The sequence below is a fragment of the Saccoglossus kowalevskii genome, chromosome 5 (genome assembly GCF_978046115.1).
Source record: "Saccoglossus kowalevskii chromosome 5, keSacKowa6.1, whole genome shotgun sequence".
Lineage (NCBI taxonomy): Eukaryota > Metazoa > Hemichordata > Enteropneusta > Harrimaniidae > Saccoglossus > Saccoglossus kowalevskii.
Genome location: NC_140645.1, coordinates 21,844,807 through 21,871,886, shown reverse-complemented (window position 1 = coordinate 21,871,886; position 27,080 = coordinate 21,844,807). Strand labels below are relative to the sequence as shown.

The following is a 27,080-nucleotide window of genomic DNA, read 5'->3' as shown; positions in this document are numbered from 1 at the left end:
TAGCGAAACAAACCATTTACTAATTAAAATCCCGTTATTTTCGGCAAAAGTTTTATGTTATTGTATACACTACTGAAAGCTAAATATACTGGTCAAGTTTCCACCGACAGTTATAAATTGTGTACGTGTAAGAACCTTGTTTCGCTTATTACTTGTGATTATGTGTAATTAGCGAAACAAGCCATATAGTTATGTATTAAATATTATTATTTTCGGCAAATATTCTGTAAATATTGAGCATATAAAACCCATATTCACTGAATACAGTTCAATTTTTAGTATGTGTGTTATCCTGTTTCGTTTCTTTGATTACAATAAGCCTTCTCCGTATGCTGGAAGTGACGGGTAAGTCCCAGTGGGAAAGTTCAGGCGGACGTTTGCGGTCTAGTTGGGGCTATGGGTCCGTCAATTCGGGGCCTAGGGCGGTGTATGAGAGTGGTTGTTGTGAGAGAGGGCCTACACCGGGCACAGCAACCATGTGAGTTTATTTATGGGGGCCTATTGCAGACATTAGCATTTTATAATAATAATAATAATAATAATAATAATAACTTTATTACACAACTGCACCATCAGTGGGTGCTGTATGGTAAGGATACAGATCAGAAAAAACAAACACAAATAAACAAAAACAACAAAAGTTTCAAAATTACAAACAAATCAAAGGGTATATATAAAATACGTATTACAATTAGGTTTTATAAATTGTATTTTTTAAGTATTTTGCAAGTGCAGTACTACTATTTATGATGCAAGTGAATATTACATTTCGGTTAGTTGTACTGCACATTTCTAATTTACAATCTTCTAAGAGGGTATTTCTTTCTTGAGTGAAGAAGCAACAGTCAAGGATGAAATGTTTTTCATCTTCTACAGTACCTGTGTTGCATTTTTTACACAATCTGTAATTTGCCTCCATTCTTGGAAATTTTCTCCTGCCCAATTCAATTTCCAAATTATGGTCACTAAGTCTAAACTTGGTAACCATTCTTCTCAAATTGAAGTCCTGAATTTCTGTTAAATATCCTTCAAATTCATATTTCATTTTAAACAAATTATACGTTCTTAGTTTGTTTCCTGATTTTCCGTTTTTTGGGACATGACTAAGTTGCTGATACCATGTTTGTATATATTTATTTTTTAATTTTTCTTCCAACAATTTTGTTAATTCAGCGATGTTTCCCACTTTATATATTTTATTTACTTCAGATAAGTCAGTATGTCCAAGAATTGTTTTAACATGTTTTATCCAGCTTGAGTTTGAGGACACTGTTTCTTTAAGTGCACTTTTTAGAATATGATTTTCAGGTAACAATGTCAATCTGTGCCAATATTTAATTAGCGATAAATTTGCCTTAATCCTTATAGGAATTCTACCAATTTCGCCTCTTATGCCAATCAATGGTGTTACTTTACTAGCACCTAAAATAAACCGGTAAAAGTGGTTGCACGCTTGCTCCAAGTAATTGTTTTCATTTGTAATTTCATTGGCCCAAATCTCTGACCCATATAACAAAATTGGAGAGATGAGTTGATCAAAAAGTTGAAGGCTTAGTTTTGTAGAGATCATTTTATGATTTAGTATAGTGTGACGTTTACTAAATAAAGCTTTCATAGCTTTATTTTTTAGGTTTGACTGATTTATTTTAAATTTGCCATTTGGTGTGAAAATGGTTCCTAAATAACAAAACTCCTTAACAGATGTTATCTCTTCATTATTTATTTTGAAATTCATATTTTTTATTAAACGATTACTGTTGTTAAATATCATTACTTTAGTTTTTCTAACATTAACATTTACGTTCCATTTTGTACAATAATCATTTAGTTTGTTCAGACAGTTTTGTAGACCGTCCACGGACTCCGAAATAATTGCCAGGTCATTATAGAGGGCCTATTTGCCTCCCGCGCGGGCCCGCTCTGGAAGGTGAAAAACACCCCGCTTTCCCGCTAAATTTGGAACGCACAAGGGGTAGTAACAGCAAGAAATACTGCCGAAATGAATACTGAACCACACAATTTAGTATTAAACACACCAAAACACAAAAGAGAAACAAATAAATCACTAACCTGTGGACGTGGTGAAGGCATCTTCGAACGCCTGCCGCCAAAACACCAACTTGAGTTATCGTCTGCAACTCCCACAGATAAACGAGTGTTGCGGACTCCCTAGACTGTTGACAATTGGCATTCATAGTAATACTCGCAGATACCCGGATATAACCGGAAATGCTCGGTAACCCTCGTACGCCGGTATGTTTTGTTTACACTTGATCGTTACAGGCCAATTTCTCGCCATCCGCGCATCGCCGTAAGTGCATATATCGCTTACACGAAACCATTATAGTCTGTTAAAAGATCTTACGATCTAAAAATGCAACTTTAATATTGAAATATGCGACCTTGAAATAAAAGCATATACTCCGTCTTGAACCACAGTCACTCTACTAGAAGCCATCTAAAGTTGTTGACAAGAATTAACCAACTAACAACCACTCATGTTTTCACTGAACGGACAGCCCGTACATTGACCAAGTTAACTTTATGAGTTTATTTTATTAACAATGTTTGATAGTTTTGTCTCGTGAATTTTAGCGAGGCCTTTTAAGGATATGACAAGCTCTACGTAATTGAACATATCAAAATACGCCTCCACAAATACGAGTCAATATTTACGAATACATTTGAACAATTCAGTGACTTTTGGTATAACATTATAATGGTATGTGTATTTTTATATCTACAAAAAAATATTTATGGAAATATCATAACAAATTAAAGGCAATGTATTACATTTGAAGCACACTGTGTCCTCTGTAAATATGTATACAAATTTGTTCAATCTTAAACGCTGGCAAAACCAAAGTTATGTTGATAGGAAAACCACAACAATTAAACAAAAATAGGTTGGAAAATGTAAACATTGATGGTATATTGGTTTCCGCAAAAATAGTCTACACAATCTTGCGCACATTTGTTAAGCGTCATTTAATTATCTTCTTAGAATATCACAAATTAGGAAATGTCCAAAATGTTGGTACACGTCCTTGCCAGTCCGAGAATAGCCTATTGTCCCGGTAATTCCCTCTATTGATTGCAGAGGACCCTGAATACTGCTGTGAGGCTTATTGTTGTCTGTAAGAAATATAACACACCGACCCTTATTGAATTGTATAGACTTATAAACTCTTATGTTTAATGTTTAAAGGGGAGTTGTCATCTGTGCATGCGCCTGATGGCCACAGCGTGTCATTGTTTACAAACAAGCGTCTACCCATGAGCCTTTGCGTTTTTAGCGTGTGTTGTTATCGCACTTGGGACTCAATTCCCGCGCGTGCGCAGGTAACGACCAACCCGCTTTAAGTCACTCGGGACGAGCATTGGTGTGTATCATCGACTGAAACAAACATAGCCCTGAGTACAGTCCTGTAGGTTGGCCTCCTTCCGTTGATCATTCGGCCCTCACAGTCCTGAGAAGTCGCATAGACCGGGGATTCGACACTATTGTGAAAGAGTGTATCGGGCGATTTAAGAGGCATTCAGCTTTGCAGTTAAAAAATAAGCAGGTCGATACGTCTAACTATTCTAAATACCTTAACTGGAAGCGAAATTACATAAGATTTCCCACTAGGGTCGATAGAATCGACATTTTCCAACGTCAACCGAAAATATACGCCGCCATCTTGTTCTTGACGCATTCATAAACAAAACGTTGTTTCGTTGCGTAAAACTTGCTTTCGCCAACGTTCCAGTGCTGTAGGTTCATTTTTCGGCCACAAAAAAGGTATTTGTAATCGCTAGATTAGTCGATAGATGTTTTAGCTGGTTACAATCATGAAAACTGCAGAACGGTTCTCCGCCATAAATTTGTAGGCGGGTGTCGAATCCCCGGTCTATGCGACTTCTCAGGACTGTGGGGGCCGAATGATCAACGGAAGGAGGCCAACCTACAGGACTGTACTCAGGGCTAAAACAAACAATACGTGACACTGAAATCTGGGTTACGTTTCTTTAATCGGTCGTTGTTCGTTATACCAAATATAATTTAATAGCTTGTGGTGGCGTTATCTGTCGGTGGTCCACGTTTACGAACCGACTTAGCATTTGCTATCAAACACAAATAATTCTAACACTTTTAAACACAATCTGTTCAAGAAGGCTTTTAATTTATAAAACTGTATTATATTTTATTGTTCTGTTGTTAATATAATTGTATAGTATTATTGCCTGCATTTATAAATATGCGCTCTTGATCAGGCTTGTAAAAAGCGCACTATAAATGAATAAATTATTATTGTTATAGTTCAACCAAAAATTCAAATATATGTCACATTTACTAAATTATATATGAACAAAACTGACCCTCACTCTTAAACCTTTCCTACCCGTGAATAAAATGGTATTGCCAATCTCCTGCTGTTGTAAACAAGAACGAAAATGGCGGCTTCTAGGTCGGAGCAAGAGCAATCAGTTCTCTCTAATTCCCCTGCGTTCTCCAGTCAATCAACAACACATGCACAGAATGAAGACTCTCTTTCACCATCAGTAACAACAACGACTGAATTACTGTGTTTAGTATGTTCCGACAAGGGGTCTGGATACCATTATTCGGTATTTTCGTGCGAGGGTTGTAAGGGTTTTTTCAAACGAACCGTTCAAAAACAACTGAAATACAGCTGTAAAGAAAGCAGGAACTGCGAGATTACAAAGTACAGTAGGAACAGTTGCCAGTCATGCCGCTTTCAGAAATGTGTCAACATGGGCATGAAAATAGACGGTAAGTATTTTTCTTGCTCTTCGTGAAATCAGTGTGTAAAGCCACTCAAACATCGATCGACGCGCTGAGACTGTTATCGCTTGTTTTGGCAGTAACACGATGAGCCACAACATGCTGCAATCGATTAGGTTCTGTAAGATTAATATGCTTTAAATTGAATATTTAATTTTCTCTGTGGTAACTTTTCTCGTGAATATTGAATAATATTTTTAATTAGATCTTCTGAATAAAAAGGATATTTCACTGAGTATTTTATTTTCTGGTTTAAAAAATCCGGGTTTCAATTTCAAAAAAAAAGAATAAATTAACAATTTTGAAATGTAAATGTTTTTTTTTTGCTGTTGTTTCATTGTTTTAGTTCAATTGCTTTTCTAATACATTTCACATAACCTAAGAAGGTAACTATGTATGAATGTATCCTTCTGTTGATAAAATGTTAATTGAAAATGCAATATGGACATAATAAACATATTTGTTTTATTGTTTGTTTTATTGAAATTTGGTAACGATTTATCGTAAACTAAAAATATAGCTTTTGCTTGTGAGCACAACACTATTTGTTCTATGAAAAATAAAAAACAATCAGTGCATTTGCATATTTTGTTATTGTTTCATTAAAGAAATATTTAATTAATATTACTCGACATTATTGAAACAGGAATGGATAGCTTGATGAACTCAATGATTAGTTGTGTGCTGCAAAAACAACAATACATGATTATAATCATAATTCTTGTATTGATATATTTATAAAAAATCAAACTTCAATATTTAAAATTACAAGTTTTCATCCATATTGCATATTTAATAAAAAATAAATGGAAATTCCAGCTGTTTACAGTGATGTACATCACTTCACCTAGCCATGGAAGGTACTTCCGTTAATACCTTTTATGACCTAGGCTAAGGATTCCTTGTGTTTTGTATTTTGAATATTTTTGTCTTAATTTTTACTGCTGTTTGTTAATAACCATGCAGCTGCAGATTTCGTATCGTTTAGAACCTTGTGTGGTCAATCAATGTTTAGTTGACGTCACATGCAAAAGATCTTTTGTGATTGTTAATTTTGAATCGCAGCTTGTCCATTCTTGTATTTTCTGTTGAATCATTCATGTACAATAGATATCAACAGTTGTTTTTGTAATGATCTATTCATAAATAGAAACATTAACGTCATCATGCTGTGTGCTGCTCTCGTTGTGCTCAGTATGATCAGTGTAGTGATCAATACTGTAAAATACTTTATTTTCTCATGGAATTAATTTTTGCTGAAGAAATGATTCAGTGAAAATAAAATCCAGCGAATATATCCTTTTTCTGTATTTTACATTCAACTTGTCAGAAATCATTGAAAATAAATTTAATACCCCCGGTAAGTCTTTTCAGCAAAAATTAATTCCAGCTAAAATAAAGTATTTGACAGTATGCAGGAGTTTTTCTAGAAAAAACGCACAGACGAGGGAGCAGAGCGACCAAGTCATCACAGAAAATCATGGCAGATCGACCTGGAAACGCCATGTCGGAAGGTTTCGGTGCCGTTTTAATGGTGTACATTGTATCTATCGCCATTGAAATATTTTTGGAGTAATTTCAGTGTATTTGGTGTCCAGACACATTGTCAGCTGGTGTTGCTGGGAAGTTTTCACAGAGAAAAATAATATTTGAGAAAGATTTTATGTTGTACGGAAGTGCGTGGCTCAAGAAATATCATTATGACTTTAAAGTCAATCGACAATACGGTAAGAGGGCGCCAGCCGAGAGTATCAGGTGCTACACCCGAGTTCCCCAGTTTAGTATGTGAATATTTAGAGCATATCGATAGGTAGTGTGCTCTCTAACCCAATATTTTGTGCAACTGTGACGCAACTAGTTGTGCTATTTCATTTTTTATTTCATTGTTCATTTTGTGATGATATCTTCAATTCTCTAATTTTGATGAATATTTTTATCATTTTTGGTGAAAACGTGACATTTTTGACTTGTTGAAAACTGCAAATCTGATTGCTTTGATATAATACATATAGATACCTCAAGTAGACCTCTCTCAGATTTGTTTATTTCGTGATGATATCTTCAATTCTCTAATTTTGATGAATATTTATGTCATTTTTGGTAAAAACGTGACATTTTTGATGGCTTTGATATTACATATATAGGAACCTCATGTGAACCAATCTCAGATTTGTTCATTTTGTAATGAGATTTACAATTCTTTAATTAAAATGTGCAAATGCTCACAGCGAAGCTGTTTCAGACGAGAGGCTACTTGTTTTGAACTTTAATAACAGCTGCTTGAAATTTGGAGGAATATAATTCTGAAATTCTCATTCATTTTACACCACAAAGTACCAGGATGTATGACCCTTAGAGGTCATGCATAGGGGCTATTAAAAGAGAAATTGAAAAATTATATCTCATGCTATAAACTAAAGCTAGGAAATAAAACTCTTTGATTCTCATTTTCACTTGACTGCCACAAGAAATGTGTGTCCAGGAATTTTTTTCTGAAAAAATGCAAAATTACAAGTGTAGTTTTCTGGATCGACACCACTGCCAAGAAGTTGAGTATAATTCGCTGTTAAAATGTCATCTGTTCCAATCAAAATTTCATTGTTACATTCACAAAGAGTTTCATATTTTATTTTATTTTCTTGTCCTAAAGCCTTATAGAATGGCAACTTCTATCCAGATGCCTAACACCCCATCCAACCCCACCCACAACACCCCCACAAATACATCTACACACTCCAATGCAAATTTCTTACCGTTTTTTTTCTCTAAAAAAATGCAAATACACATGCAGTTGAATTTTATATACAATACAAACACAATTATGGTCAAAAATTGTAAATTATTGCTTATTACAGCAAGTCCTATAACACATTAAGTCCTATATTTTTTGAAATATTTAATAAATCATAAAAAATATGTAATGAATATACAATGTACATCATCTTGACAATGAAAAGCATGATATCTTGATTTCAATAATTAAAATTATTAGTAGTAATTAAAAAAAATTATTATCAATTTTTGGATGACATTTTGACATTACTTTGAATATGTTTAATATTAATATTCCTGATAACCATTAAAAATTCATCGTAGACACTTCGTACTTTTAATGCCAGTGGTAACTATGAGTAGTCTGAAAGATTATAAATCTTAGACATTTATAAATACAACTTGACATTTATAATCGTTAAGGTTTGTTCTGTCTGCCTTGTTCTACTAATATCTTAACCCCAAGTCGCCCATGTCAGGCTCAATAATCACATAATACGTGACAACTGGTTACTTAAAGCGTGAGGGTCGCCACCTGCGCACGTGTGGGAATTGAGTCCTAAGCGCCAATAACAACACACGCTAATAACGCAAAGGATCATGGGTAGACGCTTGTTTGTAAACAATGACACGCTATGCCATCTGACGCATGTGCAGGTGACGACACCCCCGCTTTAACGGACTGGTTATATCCTGTAAAAAAAAACTTTCAAAAATGTTAAATTATGTCCGTTTGGTTCAAAATGAACAAAGCAATTATAGAAACATGCCAAATTTTGGTTTGACAAATATAATGTTGAAACGTTTTACCTACAATTTTTAAGTTGACCTTTGAACTTCTGTCCTTAATTTTTTTTTTTTTTATATATATATCTATATATATTTCTTTTAACTTTCACATCAATATACTTATAATGTAGACAAGTACCATATATTACCGATACTATAAGCCTATCTCTGTGAGCTATGGCACTGAGCACTACAATAATTTTTGGTATTTTACTCTGTTTGACCCTTGGCCTCTCCACCTGATCAGTGAAAACACAAAACCAAATACTGTCAAATATTTTCGCTATTTTCGCTTAAGGAATGATTCACTGAAAATAAAATCCAGCGAATATACTATTTTTCTTATATTTTACATTCTACTTGTCAAAAATCAGTGAAAATTAATTCCATACAAAACACCCAAAAAGTCTTTGGAGTGAAAATAATTCCAGCTAAAATAAATATTTTACAGTAATCTCGGGGAATTTATGCCGAATCGTACAATGTACGAGAACCTAAACATTTCACTGACACAAATTCTGAGTGTGTTTCATGCTTGATCACACCATAAAAAAGGCTGTAACCTCTTATGCTTTCATAAAAGATATAAAATCTGTCTAGTAAATGTTACAAATATTTGCAGAAAGTATTATAGATCGTAGTAAAGACCAGAAAATGCGATCAACTTCAATGATCAACTGGTGGGATACCGTCTGTTTGACCTATTTCGTGATAACCACTATCAGAATTTCCTCATATATAAATCAGTAAAATTATATTGTTGGTTTATCCAGGGATTTTTTTAAACAAGGGAACAGTGGGACAGCGTTCTCATGCCATGGCCATGCGCCCTGTTACCCGAGGAAGCAGATCCGCTGGCAACCATAAAATTCTGATTGACCAGGGATCACATGTGGCCACAGTCTTCAACTGTGACCTGTCTGATAGTAATTTTGCCATAGAATGCTCTGTTTTAACTTAGAATTATCAAAAACTTCGCACCCTGGTAGGGAGTACCCCACTTCAGGTCACAGCTGAATTGCAGTGTACCCTCTTGTAGTTTTTTCCTAGAAAAACCCCTGTTTATCAGTTTACATGTTTTTTATTTGAGATATGAATACAGTATATCAATTATTTGTTATACATGTGTGCACATGAACTGAGTCAACTGATACGTACATGTACATGTATTATTACATGACCAAGCTGCATATCATTCATACATTGTAGTTGTGAAACGAAAGAAATTCAATTATGCGACAAAACTATTGCTGCAATACAAGAATTTCAGACTGGCAGTCAATATTACCGTAAAATCTGTATTAGAAGCCACATCCCTAATACAAGTTGTACTCATTCTTTTTAAGAACCGAAAATTCATCATTTCTCATATGTGTAGATGCTCTAATAGAAGCCGCATTCCCTCTGTTGCATTGTACCATTTTAATAGAAGCTGCGGTTTTTAATACAGATTTTACAGTATTACTAACTACCGGTAGTAAGCTTATAAGAATATCAACTAAAAATTTATTCCGAAAACTTATTGATAGATGGTCAAATTTCTGCCGATTATAACTGTCAACAGCCTTAACTGCAAATACATGTCCATTGTCGCTATTAAATTTCAAGCCTTATTATCATAAATTAGTATAAGATTTGTATATTACAGATTGTCTTTTTTTTTTTGGCACATCTAGTTGGTATGTGATAAAAAGATTATCACCTAATATCACACATTCACAACTTGTTTGTACCTACAGTGTCATGGGTTACTTTAAAATACTTTATTTTCGCTTGTAATTTATTTTCGCTATTTTCGGTGAAGAATGATTCAGTGAAAATAAAATCCAGCGAATATACCTTTTTTCCTATATTTTACATTCTGATTGTCAAAAATCAGTGAAAATAAATTCCATCACCCAGTAAGTCTTTTCAGCAAAAATTAATTCCAACTAAAATAAAGTATTTCACAGTATATGATTTGTATATATATTTGTCTTTTTTTTGCCATACCGAGTTGGTATGTGATAAAAAGATTATCACCTGTGACCTGGTATCACACATTCACAACTTGTTTGTACCTACAGTGTTATGGGTTACTTTATTCTTCTATCCCATAATATAATTGTTCTTTTATAACGCTTCACAGCTGTACGAGAAGACAGAACACCGGGTGGTAAACAGAAAATAAAGCGCTCACGATCACATTCATCAAGTCTGCCCGTGAACCAAAGTACAAAAAAAACATTCCCTAATGTGAGTGATACAAACAATGATACAGCATCCTCGTCATCGTTAACCGATACAAATTCCCCTCAACCTGAGAAACGTTTAAAAGAAGACAGTGACGTTTCACAGGAGGATCAAAGTAAAGCGTATGAGACAATGGCCGAGTTACTAACCGCTGCACGTCCTGACATAGTACCTGAAGCTCAGTGTAAGTTGACATCATTTCTAATTTTGTATTTAAATATATTCAAATTTATGCATATTTTGTTATGCTTATGTTGTAAATGCATGCCTATTTAAACATGTTCTAGCGTTCTCTAGTTAGGATGCAGTGATCCAATTTCTTCCAAAGACAATAACTCCTAAAATTGACAATGTAACATTTTTATTCTAAATATATAATACAATGTTGTCATAAGAAAATAGCATGCAAGAAAACACAATGGTATTCATATCAAGTTTTATGGAGGTCGGTGTGTTTCCGTACTGCCATACTCGATGTGAGATATTCCCATGATAACCTTACTTTTATATGTCTTTTTCCTGTTTGTATGTTTTTTCTTTGTGCTGTGTGGACATTTGGCTTAAATGTCAGGATTCTATTTCCATGTCATATTATATAGGTCTACTTGTTCCAATGCAAACAAAGGAAGGTGTTTGGATGTGACCTCAATAACATTCAATACTGCTGGCAAATAAGAGAAAATTTACAAAACAGGAAATTCTATTGTTTTGGATTCTAGACTTATAAAAATTGTCTACATTTACACTAATAGCATATATATACGTTTTGGTCTATTACATTGGATGAAAATAAAGCTCTTTAAATAATTGATTTGCAACATTGTTATTTCGTTTATTAATGCTCCTACATGTACCTGCTTTTATATCGGGACATACTGGATATAGCCCTGTCATATTAACATATGATGCGGTGTATATTTATAGATTACTAGCACATGCACTTATATCACAAAGGTGTGTCTATGATTAAAATTATTCATGACTTTTTAGCTCCGCTGTCGACTTTGTCGAGCGGAGCTTATCATATGAGTGATTGTCCGTCGTCGTCCGTGTCAATGTTTTACTTTTACGATTTCTTCTTGAAAACTACAAGCCTGAATGCTTTGATACTTGGTGTATATGTACCTTGGGTAGACCTCTCTTAGGTTTCTTCATTTCATGTTGATATCTTCAATTCTCTAATTTTGGTGAATATTTTTGTCATTTTTGGTAAAAAGTGATATTTTCGACTTCTTGTTAAAAACCGCAAGTCCAATTGCTTTGATACTACATATATAGGTACTATGGTACATGTGGACCTCTCTCAGATTTGTTCATTTCGTGATGATATCTTCAATTCTCTAATTTTGGTGAATATTTTTGTAAATTTTTGGTAAAAAGTGATATTTTCGACTTCTTGTTAAAAACCGCAAGTCCGATTGCTTTGATATTACATATATAGGTACTACATGTGGACCTCTCTCAGATTTGTTCATTTTGTGATGATGTCTTCAATTCTCTAATTTTGGTGAATATTTTTGTAATTTTTGGTAAAAAAATGTTTGGTAAAAAGTTATATTTTCGACTTCTTGTTAAAAACTGTAAGTCCGATTGCTTTGATATTACACATATATAGGTACTACATGTGGACCTCTCTCAGATTTGTTCATTTTGTGATGATATCTTCAATTCTCTAATTTTGGTGAATATTTTTGTAATTTTTGGTAAAAAGTGATATTTTCGACTTGTTAAAAACCAAAAGTTCAATTGCTTTGATATTACATATATAGATACTACATCTAGACCTTTCTCAGATTTGTTCATTTCGTGATGATATCTTCAATTCTCGACTTCTTGTTAAAAAACGCAAGTCCAATTGCTTTGATATTACATATATTTTATTGGAGATTTGCTTATATAATATAATAAATATGGTATCATTGGTTAATGATATAGTTTGTGTTTAGATTTTCATTATCATGTTGAATTTGCTGTTGCTGACATTAATTAGCTGAACTGTGCAGCAAAATAAGGAGGGATGTGCAGTCATGATTTTTATCAATTCAACTAATCTAATCAGGTTGATTGGAAAATTTTGTTGAAGTTTATGAAAAATAAATTATCAATTATATGTGAATATAAGGGTCAGAGGTCAGATCATTCAACTTGAATTAACAGCATGGATAACTACAACACTTGTTACTGTACATAATACACACTCCACATTACACCTGCTATTGAATTCATTCAAATTCTTCCCTAATTATAAATAATTTCAATATTTGTTTCTACATTCTAATTAAGGTAGAGATGCAGGTTCGTGGGCACTTGGGAGTGAATTTTTTTTTTTGCTTTTTATTATCTAAACCGTCTTGGCTATAGACTGTTAAAATTTTGTAGAATTGTGAATAGTGGAACATACTCAAAAAACGATTTTAAAATATAGATAACAGGTGCAAACATTCTCTCCTTTGAACGCTTAGAAAGATTTAGCAAGGCTGTACATAAATAATAAAAAAGAAACATGGTGAAAAAAAGAAATGATGGGATCTCCATATTATGCACTATATTTAACTTTTAACAAAACAATAATACATTTAAATTTGAAACTGTTACAGCCATTTTAATTATGAGCATTAGCAACTTCTTACTGAGTGAATTGTTATGCAAATTAGCAATTATCTTTGCTTCTTTTCAGTGCACATCCCAGAACTTTAAAAAAAATAGCTCCTAGACGCTTTGACCTTTTATTTTGAAATTTTCACAAATGATTGACAATGCGTTTATCTTCAAAACGCCGTCGGTGCATTGTTTTTGGTTGAACAGTCGCACAGACAACTAGCCTTGGTGTTAATTTATGCATAAACCTGAATTAGTGAAATTTGGGCTGCTGCCCTGCAAAATTGACAACTGGTAGACAGTTTTCAAGACGGCGTTTTCTTCATAGTAAACAGATGTACCCATAAGCCAATTTTGACAGGAAACAGAGGCATGGTTTAGGAGCTAATTTTTTTTAAATCACTTTAGACCAAAAAAGCACATTTTTGTGCATATTTAAAACTACAGTGTCCATAAAAGAAAAATAATAACAAACTTTTTAAATTCATACAATAAGCTTTCCGAAAATATATAGTTTTGTGGACAAGGGAGGTCATCTTGGTTTCCTAATTTACTAATTAAAATACCTGTCAGGTAAACTGCATCTCTACCTTAAGTGATTACTATCAAATTTATATATGATTGATCTGTATTATTCTGGTAGATGGCCTTCTCCACCCTATGCTATGACCTTCTCCACCCTATGCTTTGATCTTCCAACTACCGTACTTTTCCAATCATAAGCCCAGGGGCCTGAACATGTAAAAATAGGGAAAAGTAAGGGATGGCTTATACTTTATGCAATGAAACACACTTTTTACATAGGTACATGTTTTAATGAATGTTGTCAAGACCCGGTAAAAACACCCTGGGCTTATAATCGAGGATGCCCTCAACACGGTAAATGTCCAAATATAGAGGGGTGGGCTTATACTTGGGGAGGGGCTTATGATCCGGGAAGTACAGCTGTGATCTTCCCTATCTTTTGTATTCCATCTTACCATCTTATGCTGTGATCTGCCCCAGCTACATGTATGTTCCCAGTAATGGTATCCCCCCCTTTATGCTATGATCTGCCCATCCTCACATATACAGGGTAAGCCATGTGTAGTCATGTAAATTTTTTTTTTTATAGCATTCAAGGATATGAGTAATTTTGGCATAGATGATTTGATGCAGTATGGATACAAAGAATTGCAGTTAATTATACAGTGGGCTCGGCATGTGCCGGGATTTCGAGGTCTACTGATAGAAGATCAAATGGCACTTTTAAAAGCATCATTCATGGAACTAAATGTACTCAGGTTAGCATATAGGTAAGATAAAACAAACAAACACATATCATTGAGTATAGAGTGTAAATGCTTAACTTTAACTTTTTAGCTCCGCTGTCGACTTTGTCGAGCGGAGCTTATCATATGAGTGATTGTCCATCGGGGTCCGTCATCGTCCGTGTCAATGTTTTACTTTTTCGACTTCTTGAAAACTACTAGCCTGAATGCTTCGATACTTGGTGTATATGTACCTTGGGTAGACCTCTCTTAGGTTTGTTCATTTCATGTTGATATCTTCAATTCTCTAATTTTGGTGAATATTTTTGTCATTTTTGGTAAAAAGTGATATTTTCGACTTCTTGTTAAAAACTACAAGTCCAATTGCTTTGATATTACATATATAGGTACTATATGTGGATCTCTCTCAGATTTGCTCATTTTGTAATGATATCTTTAATTCTCTAAGTTTGGTGAATATTTTTGTCATTTTTGGTAAAAAGTGATATTTTCAACTTCTTGTTAAAAACCGCAAGTCCAATTGCTTTGATATTACATATATGGGTACTACAAGGGAACCTCTCTCAGATTTGGTCAATTTGTAATGATACCTTTAATTCTCTAAATTTGGTGAATATTTTTGGTAAAAAATGATATTTTTGACTTCTTGTTAAAAACCGCAAGTCCAATTGTTTTGATATTACATATATAGGTACTACATGTGGACCTCTTTCAGATTTGTTAATTTCGTGGTGATATTTTCAATTATCTAATTTTGATGATTATTTTTGTCATTGTTGGTGAAAAATGATATTTTTGAAAACAGCAAGTCCCATTGTTTTGATACTATACATATTGTTCATTTTCTAATGATATCTTCTGTTCTTTAATTGAAATGTGCACTGCTAACAGCGGAGCTATCTCAGCCGACCGGCTGCTTGTTCACCACCAGACTTTCTCGCCTAAATTCTTCTGCACTTTTTAGTCCCTGTTTCAGGCGCAGCCTGAAAGGCGGACTATTAATTCTTATTTCAATTTCCCGTCTGTGACGTCTCTAATATTTTCTGAAAATCCTAAAGTGGGTCTTTTTCATGATTTTCATCCAAAATTACCTTTCCCTACTGCACTGAGAGAACAACTCAGCATGCTCAAAATAAATAATTAGCTTAGATTGTAATGCTAGGGTTTTTAGTGATGTCATTACCTGATCATGACCTTGATCTGAATCAGTGACAGATGCATCGTACCATTACCAATCTGTGTGGAAACTGTAGAGGGGTGTCAGGGCTACATTTTGATGGGAATTATAGTGGTGATACTGAAACAAACCCAGGTCCTGGTAATATACAAAGACCTGAATTAACAAAGAAGTCAAGTTATTAAAGGTACATCAAGATTTACTCAGATTTATGAGTGCAGTTTCTTGAGCATGTATGAAACATAGTTTGGTTGCACTTGTGTACTCTGAGATTTTGGACACGGATCAATGAAAGTTTTCAGTTATCAGATTAAGGGAAATCCCTTCATGATGAGTTGTACCCACATAGAGTACATATTAATTCAATTATTTACAGATGTTCCATGTATTATTTTAACATGAGTATTTTATAACTAAATAACGGGGACTGTGACATTCATGTCTTGTTACTTATTTTCTTCAATATTTCTGGAAATGAACCCTAAAATGTGGCTATTTTTGTTCCAATCTTCTGAAGGAAAGTGGAGACTATAAACGGAACTATTTTGTGAGTTTGTAATGAGAAAAGGGAACTGGTGGTAAAAAGGTTTTATTGCATGAGTTGACCCCTATTTCATTCACATAAGCATCTGAAAAATACTAACATGTCAGTTTTATATAATGACAAGTTGAAGTTGTCCGTTCCCAGGGTAGAATTTGAACTTGATTATCCAATGATGAAATCAATTCAATAACCTCTAGTGCACCTGACTTTCCGATTTTTGATTGGTCAACTGGTTTGGCAGCCATCTTGATATCAGTTTCTGCGTGTCTATGCACTGACAAATGGGCTACCAATTCCACAAATAAAAATAATGGTGGCCTTGTCACTTTTGCCGGATTATTGAATTCTCCAAAAGTTGGCTACAACATTTTTTTTTTTTCAGAACTGCTCATCTTGTTGATATTTTGCATTAAATTCTGACAAAGTCTGGTGTGATTGATCTCAATGTTTGACAGCAAAATTGGATTAAAGTAAAGTGGCATAAAATCAATAGTTGTGTTCATGTTACACGAAGTACGGGCTAAGATTTGAGCTGATTTAGGCTTATCTAGCATATTTGCATTTCGGCTAGACCCAATTGCGTCCACGCACAGGGAGGGCCAGTCGTTAGCACGGGCTAAGGGGTGTAATCAGTCGGTGACCTTTGGCAAGCCGCTATTTACGAACGAAAAATGGATGACATGCGCGAGGTTCTATATTACTGCTGCTGACATGTTTCGTTCTAATTTTGAAGCGACGTGCACAGGAACACGAGAGGAGACGGACCCAACTTATTTGGATGTACAGAAACAGTATACAACGGCGAAACAGAATACATTGTTTTATTAATGCATGTCGTAGACAGCGAACCAAATTTATTTTGTATATACCCAAAGGTTGCCGCAGAGGACGCTTAGCCCTGGGCTAAGCGTTCGCGCACACTTCGTTAGCCCGTGCTAAGGGTCTAGACCGCGTCTTAAATTCGGATCAGATTTAACCCGTACTTAGCATTCCTTAGCCCGTGCTAAGCGTTCACGCACGTTTCTTAGCACGGGCTAAGGAATTTGACCTCTTAGCCCGTGCTAAGGAGCTGTGCGTGAACACAATTAATTTCTCAGGATTTATTTGATCAATTCATATTATAAGCTCATTAAAGTGCTTTTCAGACTAGAAGTGTTTGTAAAAAAGTATCAGACTTTTGCTTGGACCCCTTTGTCGCTAATTCCTGTTTTATATGTATACTTAATTATTATTATATAAGTTTTTATTCTGGCCACATCTGTCACTTACATATTAGTCACTTTACCAAATATTAGAGCAAATACGATAACTATATACATATGCTTCACAGATCTAGAAGTGAAAATGGTTTGGTTAGATTTGGCGCTAACATGAAGCTCACCAAAGATCAGGCCATGGAGATTGGCTGGGGACAAGAACTGATACAATCTACTTTAAATTATGTTTCAAGGATACAAGAAGTTAACGTTGATCACGTAGAGTTCTGTTTTCTTAACGCCATTGTACTTACTTATCCAGGTGAGTGAATATAAATAACATGCCTCATTTTTTTTAATTTGTTGGTGAGCCAAAAAAGGGCAATCCTGAACACAGCAACGCAAGTAATTAGAGGAATTATGTTATTAAAATCTCTTCAAAATTGTATGAATTTGAAGAGTGATAATTAGCTCTCGCAGGTATTGATTTTACGAGATAGGAGAGTTATCACGCCCCCAAATTGCATGCCCCGCGATAATAGTATTGACTTACTGTAAGCTTCCTGTGACGTTTTTAGGACTACTTTATTCTATGCGTCAGAATACATACTTTAATGGTGTTATACGCCATTTGATTATAACCATAATGCCCCCAAAACTTTGATTATATATCCGCAGTCGTATACTTGCAAGTTTTTGCTTTAAATTATTTAGATAAGAATAGAGCAAACAATGTGTGGTAACTTGTTTCATACATGAAAATGACCTAAATTTCTGAAATGAAATTTCAATGTGTTTGTTGTAAAAATTGGAAACATTGGATCTTTTCGATTCACACACAATTTTGTTAATGCATTGATATCAAATTCTTCGTCTGGTATCAATCAACCAATAAAAACATGCTGTTTCAATAATTCATTGATATTATAATTTATTTGTTGTGCTGTACCATGAAAATCAAACAATTATTTTATATTTGTAAAGATGCCGCAGGACTACAAGACAAAACCAGTGTAACAACTCTTCAAGCCAAAATAGTTGATGCACTTCGACACTACATCAAAACACACTATCCAAAAGATGCCAAGAGATATGCAAAGGTGTTACTAAGGTTACCAACTTTACGAACTGTTGCTTCTAAAGCAACTGAGAGATTTTTATCAATGACATTGGATGGCACAATACAAATCAATGAATTAGTATCAGAGATGATGGGATAAGCAGCCATATTGAGAATAATTATTGAGTTATGTAGTCATAGATTTTATCAATGACATCGGATGGTGCATGTGTATGATGCAATTCACTGAAATAGTCTCAGAGATAATGGAATAGGCAGCCACGTTGAGAATAACTATCAGTTATGTAGACATTTAATTTTTTCATCAAGTTAGGTACTCAGTCTCATCTGTACAACTATCTGTACAGAATGATATTACATATTTATTCATCAAAAGTACAAATTGTATAATAAATAGAATTGTAAATTAAACTGAAATCTGAATAAAATCATGAATGATCAAACATATTTTTGACATGAGTTGAATGAAATTTTGGTAAATTATTTTCTGTGACTGGCTCTTAAAATGTTTAGGGAGTGCGACAAGCTTTTGAATTATGAACCTCAGCTGTATTTATTTTTAATTCAAAGTGACTCTCTCAAAGTACTGTAAAATACTTTATTTTAGTTGGAATTAATTTTTGCTGAGAAGACATTTTAGTTGTTTTTTATGAATTTTAATTTTAACGAGTTGAATGTAAAATATAGAAAAAAAAGGTATTTTCTTCAGCAAAAATAGTGACAAATAAATTCCAAGTGAAGATACAGTGTAAAGTACTTTATAGTACATGTAAGAAGTAATATTCCAGATACTTGCTTGTTTAATAATCAAGCTAATGATAGAACGGCCAATGATCAGCTGCAACCTGAATACTGTAAAATACTTTATTTTAGCTGGATTAAATTTTTGCTGAAAAGAATTTTTGGGTGTTTCATATGGAATTTATTTTCACTGATTTCTGACCAGTTGAATGTGAAATATAGGAAAAAAGGTATATTTGCTAGATTTTATTTTCACTGAATCATTCCTTCAGCGAAAATAGCGAAAATTAATAGACCATTTTCCGTTCACTGCGAGAATCACGCGTTATGCGTGAAATCGAACGTAAAAACAGGACAAACAAAGGTCATAGCGTCGTAGTCGGGTCAAACATCGCGTGGGATTCGACAAGCGCGAAAGTATTTCGGGGACATTTCCATGCTTAATAATGTGCTGTCCACATTTGATGATAGGCAATTTCAATTAAGTAAGGGTATTCGGAAGCAATATTCCTCTGTCGAAGATCGGCCGGTCAATGTAAGCTACGAAATAAAGAAATTCTAATTCAAAATCAAATCATTCGATTTTTGCGGCAGACGTTCGACGCGCGTCTTTCATGCATCTCGCGAGATCTCGCATTTGTACGGAAAATCACCTATTCCAAGTGAAAAGTATTTCACAGTAATGGATTTTCTGAATTTCTACTAAATCTCATGTCATGGTATGTGTAAAAGATGCAGACTGAACAGTTGCTGCAAAAATGAAATGATTTGCTTATTTTTGTTATGATTCAATGTTCAAATACTGATCTGTCAAATTCTGCATAGTGTTCTGACAGTTGAACAATGGATTTCACATATACCCAGGGAGCTTAAAAAGTTATTATTTCCTGATTTAATAATGAAATTTCATCTCGGAACATGAGCTTTATTCACTGATTACCATTCAAAATCCACAATATGATAAATATATGACACATATTTTGTCTTCAAACTGTAGTTAATTTAATAATTGTTTATCATTAGTTATAATTATTAGTGTCCAGGCTACCTCTAGTACTGTAAAGTGTCTAATTTTCACTGGGTTTAAATTTTGCTGATTTACCATTTCAGGCATATTCAGTGGGTTTTAAATTCACGGTTTTATCATTTAGGTAATGTATTCTATGCTCAATTTTACGTATTCACTGAGTTTTATTTTAGCGCATTCTCCAGTCTGCGAAATAAGCAAAATTAAAACCCAGTGAATAATTAACCCTTTTACAGTACATCTATAATTAAAGCTAATCACATATGTATCGGCTAAACCCAGTTGCATTCACACACAGGAGCGAACAACAGACTAACACTAATTTTATGTTCTCATTACAGTAATCAGGAAGTTATACATTTTTACTCTTATTATAATTAGATTAGATTATAAAATGATAATGTAGGAAGTAGTATACTCTCATCTTCAGTCCATTTTTTCTCAAGCGCACTGTCTCTTGACGTGCTTGCATTGATTGTCAATGTGAATATGATGAATATTAAATTTTTAAAAATGACAATGAATACAATGGTGATTTAATTGTTGACATGTTCATTTTATTTGGTGCTTCGCTCTAGCGAAACCTTTCCGCAAACTTTGTTTGCCCATCTGGACCTGGTCTTCAAAATGCAAATCTGGACAAGTGTCTTTGACCTCTCTGTTTAGTCTCAGCCAGAGTTGGGGTGGCCTGACAAGGTTGCGTGAATTGCTCCCTCCGCAATTCTCCAAACCCAACACACGCCTGACAGAATGATGTAGTTTTTCACTTTCCCCAACGATTTTTTGTCAGTATCAATCGAATAGCAGGAGCGTCAGATAGTGACGGCCATCAAAGAGTAACCATTCACAGCAGAGTTTATTTGTTGATATAATGTGAGTTTCGCCCTCAGCTCGGTGTTACTATGACCACCATAATGAATATTCATTGGAACTCATAGCAAGAAGGCATGAACTTTGCGAGACGTACACTATTCTGTTGGGCATTGGTAGGGTCTGATGCCGTTCGGTCAGTGAAGGTGCCACTCACGACTACATGTCACAATAGAGTCAGGGGTCAATCCATATTTGGTGTTGGACCCCAGGTAGGATTTGATATATTGTATTACTTCAGCAGCAAATAATACATTTACATCCAGGAAAAGACTGATGACTGGTATAAATTAGTTTATTATAGGAACAGCTACTTGTATAGTAATTTTGCAATCTCTAATTTACCAACCACCACCCCCTGTATGACTTTGTATGTACATGTAGGTGTGTATGTATTACATTGTATTACGTATTCACATAAAGTACATTTCCACCCTGTGTGTATGTATTTTTTTTGAAAGTACAGAATAGTGTTCTTTAGTGGTAAGCACTTTTGCGGGCATAATTTAGGTACAACACTTGTTTGTATTTCTCTAATTTTAGTGAATAGTTGATATTTTCAAATTTGGTCACCAGGTTTTTGCAGTTCATTCGAGATAGACCACCAATTTTAATTTATACAAACATCCCTGTACATAACATTCAATATATGAATAGCCAGGTACATAACAAACTGGATATTCATATAACAATAGTTACATAAATATCCTTGTACATAAACTTTGTTATATGATTATCCCTGTACATAACATTCAATATATGATTAGCTAGGTACATAACAAACTAGATATTCATATAACAATAGTTACATAAATATCCATGTACATAAACTTTGTTATATGATTATCCCTGTACATAACATTCAATATATGAATAGCCAGGTACAAAACAAACATGGATATTCATATAACAATAGTTACATAAATATCCTTGTACATAAACTTTGTTATATGATTATCCCTGTACATAACATTCAATGTATGAATAGCTAGGTACATAACAAACTAGATATTCATATAACAATAGTTACATAAATATCACTGTATATAAACTTTGTTATATGATTATCTCTGTATATAACATTCAATATATGAATACAGTAGCTAGGTACATAACAAACTGGATATTCATATAACAAAGTTACATAAATATCCTTGTACATAAACTTTGTTATATGATTATCCCTGTACATAACATTCAATATATGAATAGCCAGGTACAAAACAAACATGGATATTCATATAACAATAGTTACATAAATATCCTTGTACATATAAACTTTGTTATATGATTATCCCTGTACATAACATTCAATATATGAATAGCTAGGTACATAACAAACTAGATATTCATATAACAATAGTTACATAAATATCCCTGCATATAAACTTTGTTATATGATTATCCCTGTACATAACATTCAATATATGAATAGCTAGGTACATAACAAACTAGATATTCATATAACAATAGTTACATAAATATCCCTGCATATAAACTTTGTTATATGATTATCCCTGTACATAACATTCAATATATGAATAGCTAGGTACATAACAAACTAGATATTCATATAACAATAGTTACATAAATATCCATGTACATAAACTTTGTTATATGATTATCCCTGTACATAACATTCAATATATGAATAGCTAGGTACATAACAAACTAGATATTCATATAACAATAGTTACATAAATATCCATGTACATAAACTTTGTTATATGATTATCCCTGTACATAACATTCAATATATGAATAGCTAGGTACATAACAAACTAGATATTCATATAACAATAGTTACATAAATATCCATGTACATAAACTTTGTTATATGATTATCCCTGTACATAACATTCAATATATGAATAGCTAGGTACATAACAAACTAGATATTCATATAACAATAGTTACATAAATATCCCTGCATATAAACTTTGTTATATGATTATCCCTGTACATAACATTCAATATATGAATAGCTAGGTACATAACAAACTAGATATTCATATAACAATAGTTACATAAATATCCCTGCATATAAACTTTGTTATATGATTATCCCTGTACATAACATTCAATATATGAATAGCTAGGTACATAACAAACTAGATATTCATATAACAATAGTTACATAAATATCCATGTACATAAACTTTGTTATATGATTATCCCTGTACATAACATTCAATATATGAATAGCTAGGTACATAACAAACTAGATATTCATATAACAATAGTTACATAAATATCCATGTACATAAACTTTGTTATATGATTATCCCTGTACATAACATTCAATATATGAATAGCTAGATACATAACAAACATGGATATTCATATAACAATAGTTACATAAATATCCATGTACATAAACTTTGTTATATGATTATCCCTGTACATAACATTCAATATATGAATAGCCAGGTACATAACAAACATGGATATTCATATAAAAATAGTTACATAAATATCCATGTACATAAACTTTGTTATATGATTATCCCTGTACATAACATTCAATATATGAATAGCTAGGTACATAACAAACATGGATATTCATATAACAATAGTTACATAAATATCCCTGCATATAAACTTTGTTATATGATTATCCCTGTACATAACATTCAATATATGAATAGCTAGGTACATAACAAACTAGATATTCATATAACAATAGTTACATAAATATCCATGTACATAAACTTTGTTATATGATTATCCCTGTACATAACATTCAATATATGAATAGCTAGGTACATAACAAACTAGATATTCATATAACAATAGTTACATAAATATCCTTGCATATAAACTTTGTTATATGATTATCCCTGTACATAACAGTCAATATATGAATAGCTAGGTACATAACAAACTAGATATTCATATAACAATAGTTACATAAATATCCTTGCATATAAACTTTGTTATATGATTATGCCTGTACATAACATTCAATATATGATTAGCTAGGTACATAACAAACTAGATATTCATATAACAATAGTTACATAAATATCCATGTACATAAACTTTGTTATATGATTATCCCTGTACATAACATTCAATATATGAATAGCTAGGTACATAACAAACTAGATATTCATATAACAATAGTTACATAAATATCCATGTACATAAACTTTGTTATATGATTATCCCTGTACATAACATTCAATATATGAATAGCTAGGTACATAACAAACTAGATATTCATATAACAATAGTTACATAAATATCCTTGCATATAAACTTTGTTATATGATTATCCCTGTACATAACATTCAATATATGAATAGCTAGGTACATAACAAACTAGATATTCATATAACAATAGTTACATAAATATCCTTGCATATAAACTTTGTTATATGATTATCCCTGTACATAACATTCAATATATGAATAGCTAGATACATAACAAACATAGATATTCATATAACAATAGTTACATAAATATCCCTGCATATAAACTTTGTTATATGATTATCCCTGTACATAACATTCAATATATGATTAGCTAGGTACATAACAAACTAGATATTCATATAACAATAGTTACATAAATATCCATGTACATAAACTTTGTTATATGATTATCCCTGTACATAACATTCAATATATGAATAGCTAGGTACATAACAAACATGGATATTCATATAACAATAGTTACATAAATATCCATGTACATAAACTTTGTTATATGATTATCCCTGTACATAACATTCAATATATGAATAGCTAGGTACATAACAAACTAGATATTCATATAACAATAGTTACATAAATATCCATGTACATAAACTTTGTTATATGATTATCCCTGTACATAACATTCAATATATGAATAGCTAGGTACATAACAAACTAGATATTCATATAACAATAGTTACATAAATATCCATGTACATAAACTTTGTTATATGATTATCCCTGTACATAACATTCAATATATGAATAGCTAGGTACATAACAAACATGGATATTCATATAACAATAGTAACATAAATATCCTTGCATATAAACTTTGTTATATGATTATCCCTGTACATAACATTCAATATATGAATAGCTAGGTACATAACAAACTAGATATTCATATAACAATAGTTACATAAATATCCATGTACATAAACTTTGTTATATGATTATCCCTGTACATAACATTCAATATATGAATAGCTAGGTACATAACAAACATGGATATTCATATAACAATAGTTACATAAATATCCCTGCATATAAACTTTGTTATATGATTATCCCTGTACATAACATTCAATATATGAATAGCTAGGTACATAACAAACTAGATATTCATATAACAATAGTAACATAAATATCCTTGCATATAAACTTTGTTATATGATTATCCCTGTACATAACATTCAATATATGATTAGCTAGGTACATAACAAACTAGATATTCATATAACAATAGTTACATAAATATCCATGTACATAAACTTTGTTATATGATTATCCCTGTACATAACATTCAATATATGAATAGCTAGGTACATAACAAACATGGATATTCATATAACAATAGTAACATAAATATCCTTGCATATAAACTTTGTTATATGATTATCCCTGTACATAACATTCAATATATGAATAGCTAGGTACATAACAAACTAGATATTCATATAACAATAGTTACATAAATATCCATGTACATAAACTTTGTTATATGATTATCCCTGTACATAACATTCAATATATGAATAGCTAGGTACATAACGAACCTGGATATTCATATAACAATAGTTACATAAATATCCCTGCATATAAACTTTGTTATATGATTATCCCTGTACACATAACATTCAATATATGAATAGCTAGGTACATAACAAACATGGATATTCATATAAAAATAGTTACATAAATATCCATGTACATAAACTTTGTTATATGATTATCCCTGTACATAACATTCAATATATGAATAGCTAGGTACATAACAAACTAGATATTCATATAACAATAGTTACATAAATATCCATGTACATATACTTTGTTATATGATTATCCCTGTATATATCATTCAATATATGAATAGCTAGATACATAACGAACTAGATATTCATATAACAATAGTTACATAAATATCCTTGCATATAAACTTTGTTATATGATTATCCCTGTACATAACATTCGATATATGAATAGCGAGGTACATAACAAACTAGATATTCATATAACAATAGTTACATAAATATCCTTGCATATAAACTTTGTTATATGATTATCCCTGTATATAACATTCAATATATGAATAGCCAGGTACATAACAAACTAGATATTCATATAACAATAGTTACATAAATATCCCTGCATATAAACTTTGTTATATGATTATCCCTGTACATAACATTCAATACATGAATAGCTAGGTACATAACAAACTAGATATTCATATAACAATAGTTACATAAATATCCTTGCATATAAACTTTGTTATATGATTATCCCTGTACATAACATTCAATATATGAATAGCTAGGTACATAACAAACATGGATATTCATATAACAATAGTTACATAAATATCCATGTACATAAACTTTGTTATATGATTATGCCTTTACATAACATTCAATATATGAATAGCTAGGTACATAACAAACATGGATATTCATATAACAATAGTTACATAAATATCCTTGTACATAAACTTTGTTATATGATTATCCCTGTACATAACATTCAATATATGAATAGCCAGGTACAAAACAAACATGGATATTCATATAACAATAGTTACATAAATATCCTTGTACATAAACTTTGTTATATGATTATCCCTGTACATAACATTCAATATATGAATAGCTAGGTACATAACAAACTAGATATTCATATAACAATAGTTACATAAATATCCATGTACATAAACTTTGTTATATGATTATCTCTGTATATAACATTCAATATATGAATAGCTAGGTACATAACAAACATGGATATTCATATAA

General features: G+C 32.4%; 1 protein-coding gene across 1 annotated transcript; it reads left to right on the top strand.

Moving 5' to 3' along the window:
• Nucleotides 1–4,409: 4,409 nt before the first annotated feature.
• Nucleotides 4,410–19,348, top strand: LOC100313551 (nuclear receptor 2). The gene is made up of 5 exons (XM_002737313.3): nucleotides 4,410–4,777; nucleotides 10,479–10,766; nucleotides 14,295–14,475; nucleotides 17,503–17,690; nucleotides 18,353–19,348. Exons 1-5 carry the CDS (start codon nucleotides 4,438–4,440, stop codon nucleotides 18,586–18,588), a joined length of 1,233 nt encoding a protein of 410 aa, XP_002737359.1. The 5' UTR covers nucleotides 4,410–4,437; the 3' UTR covers nucleotides 18,589–19,348.
• Nucleotides 19,349–27,080: the final 7,732 nt, after the last annotated feature.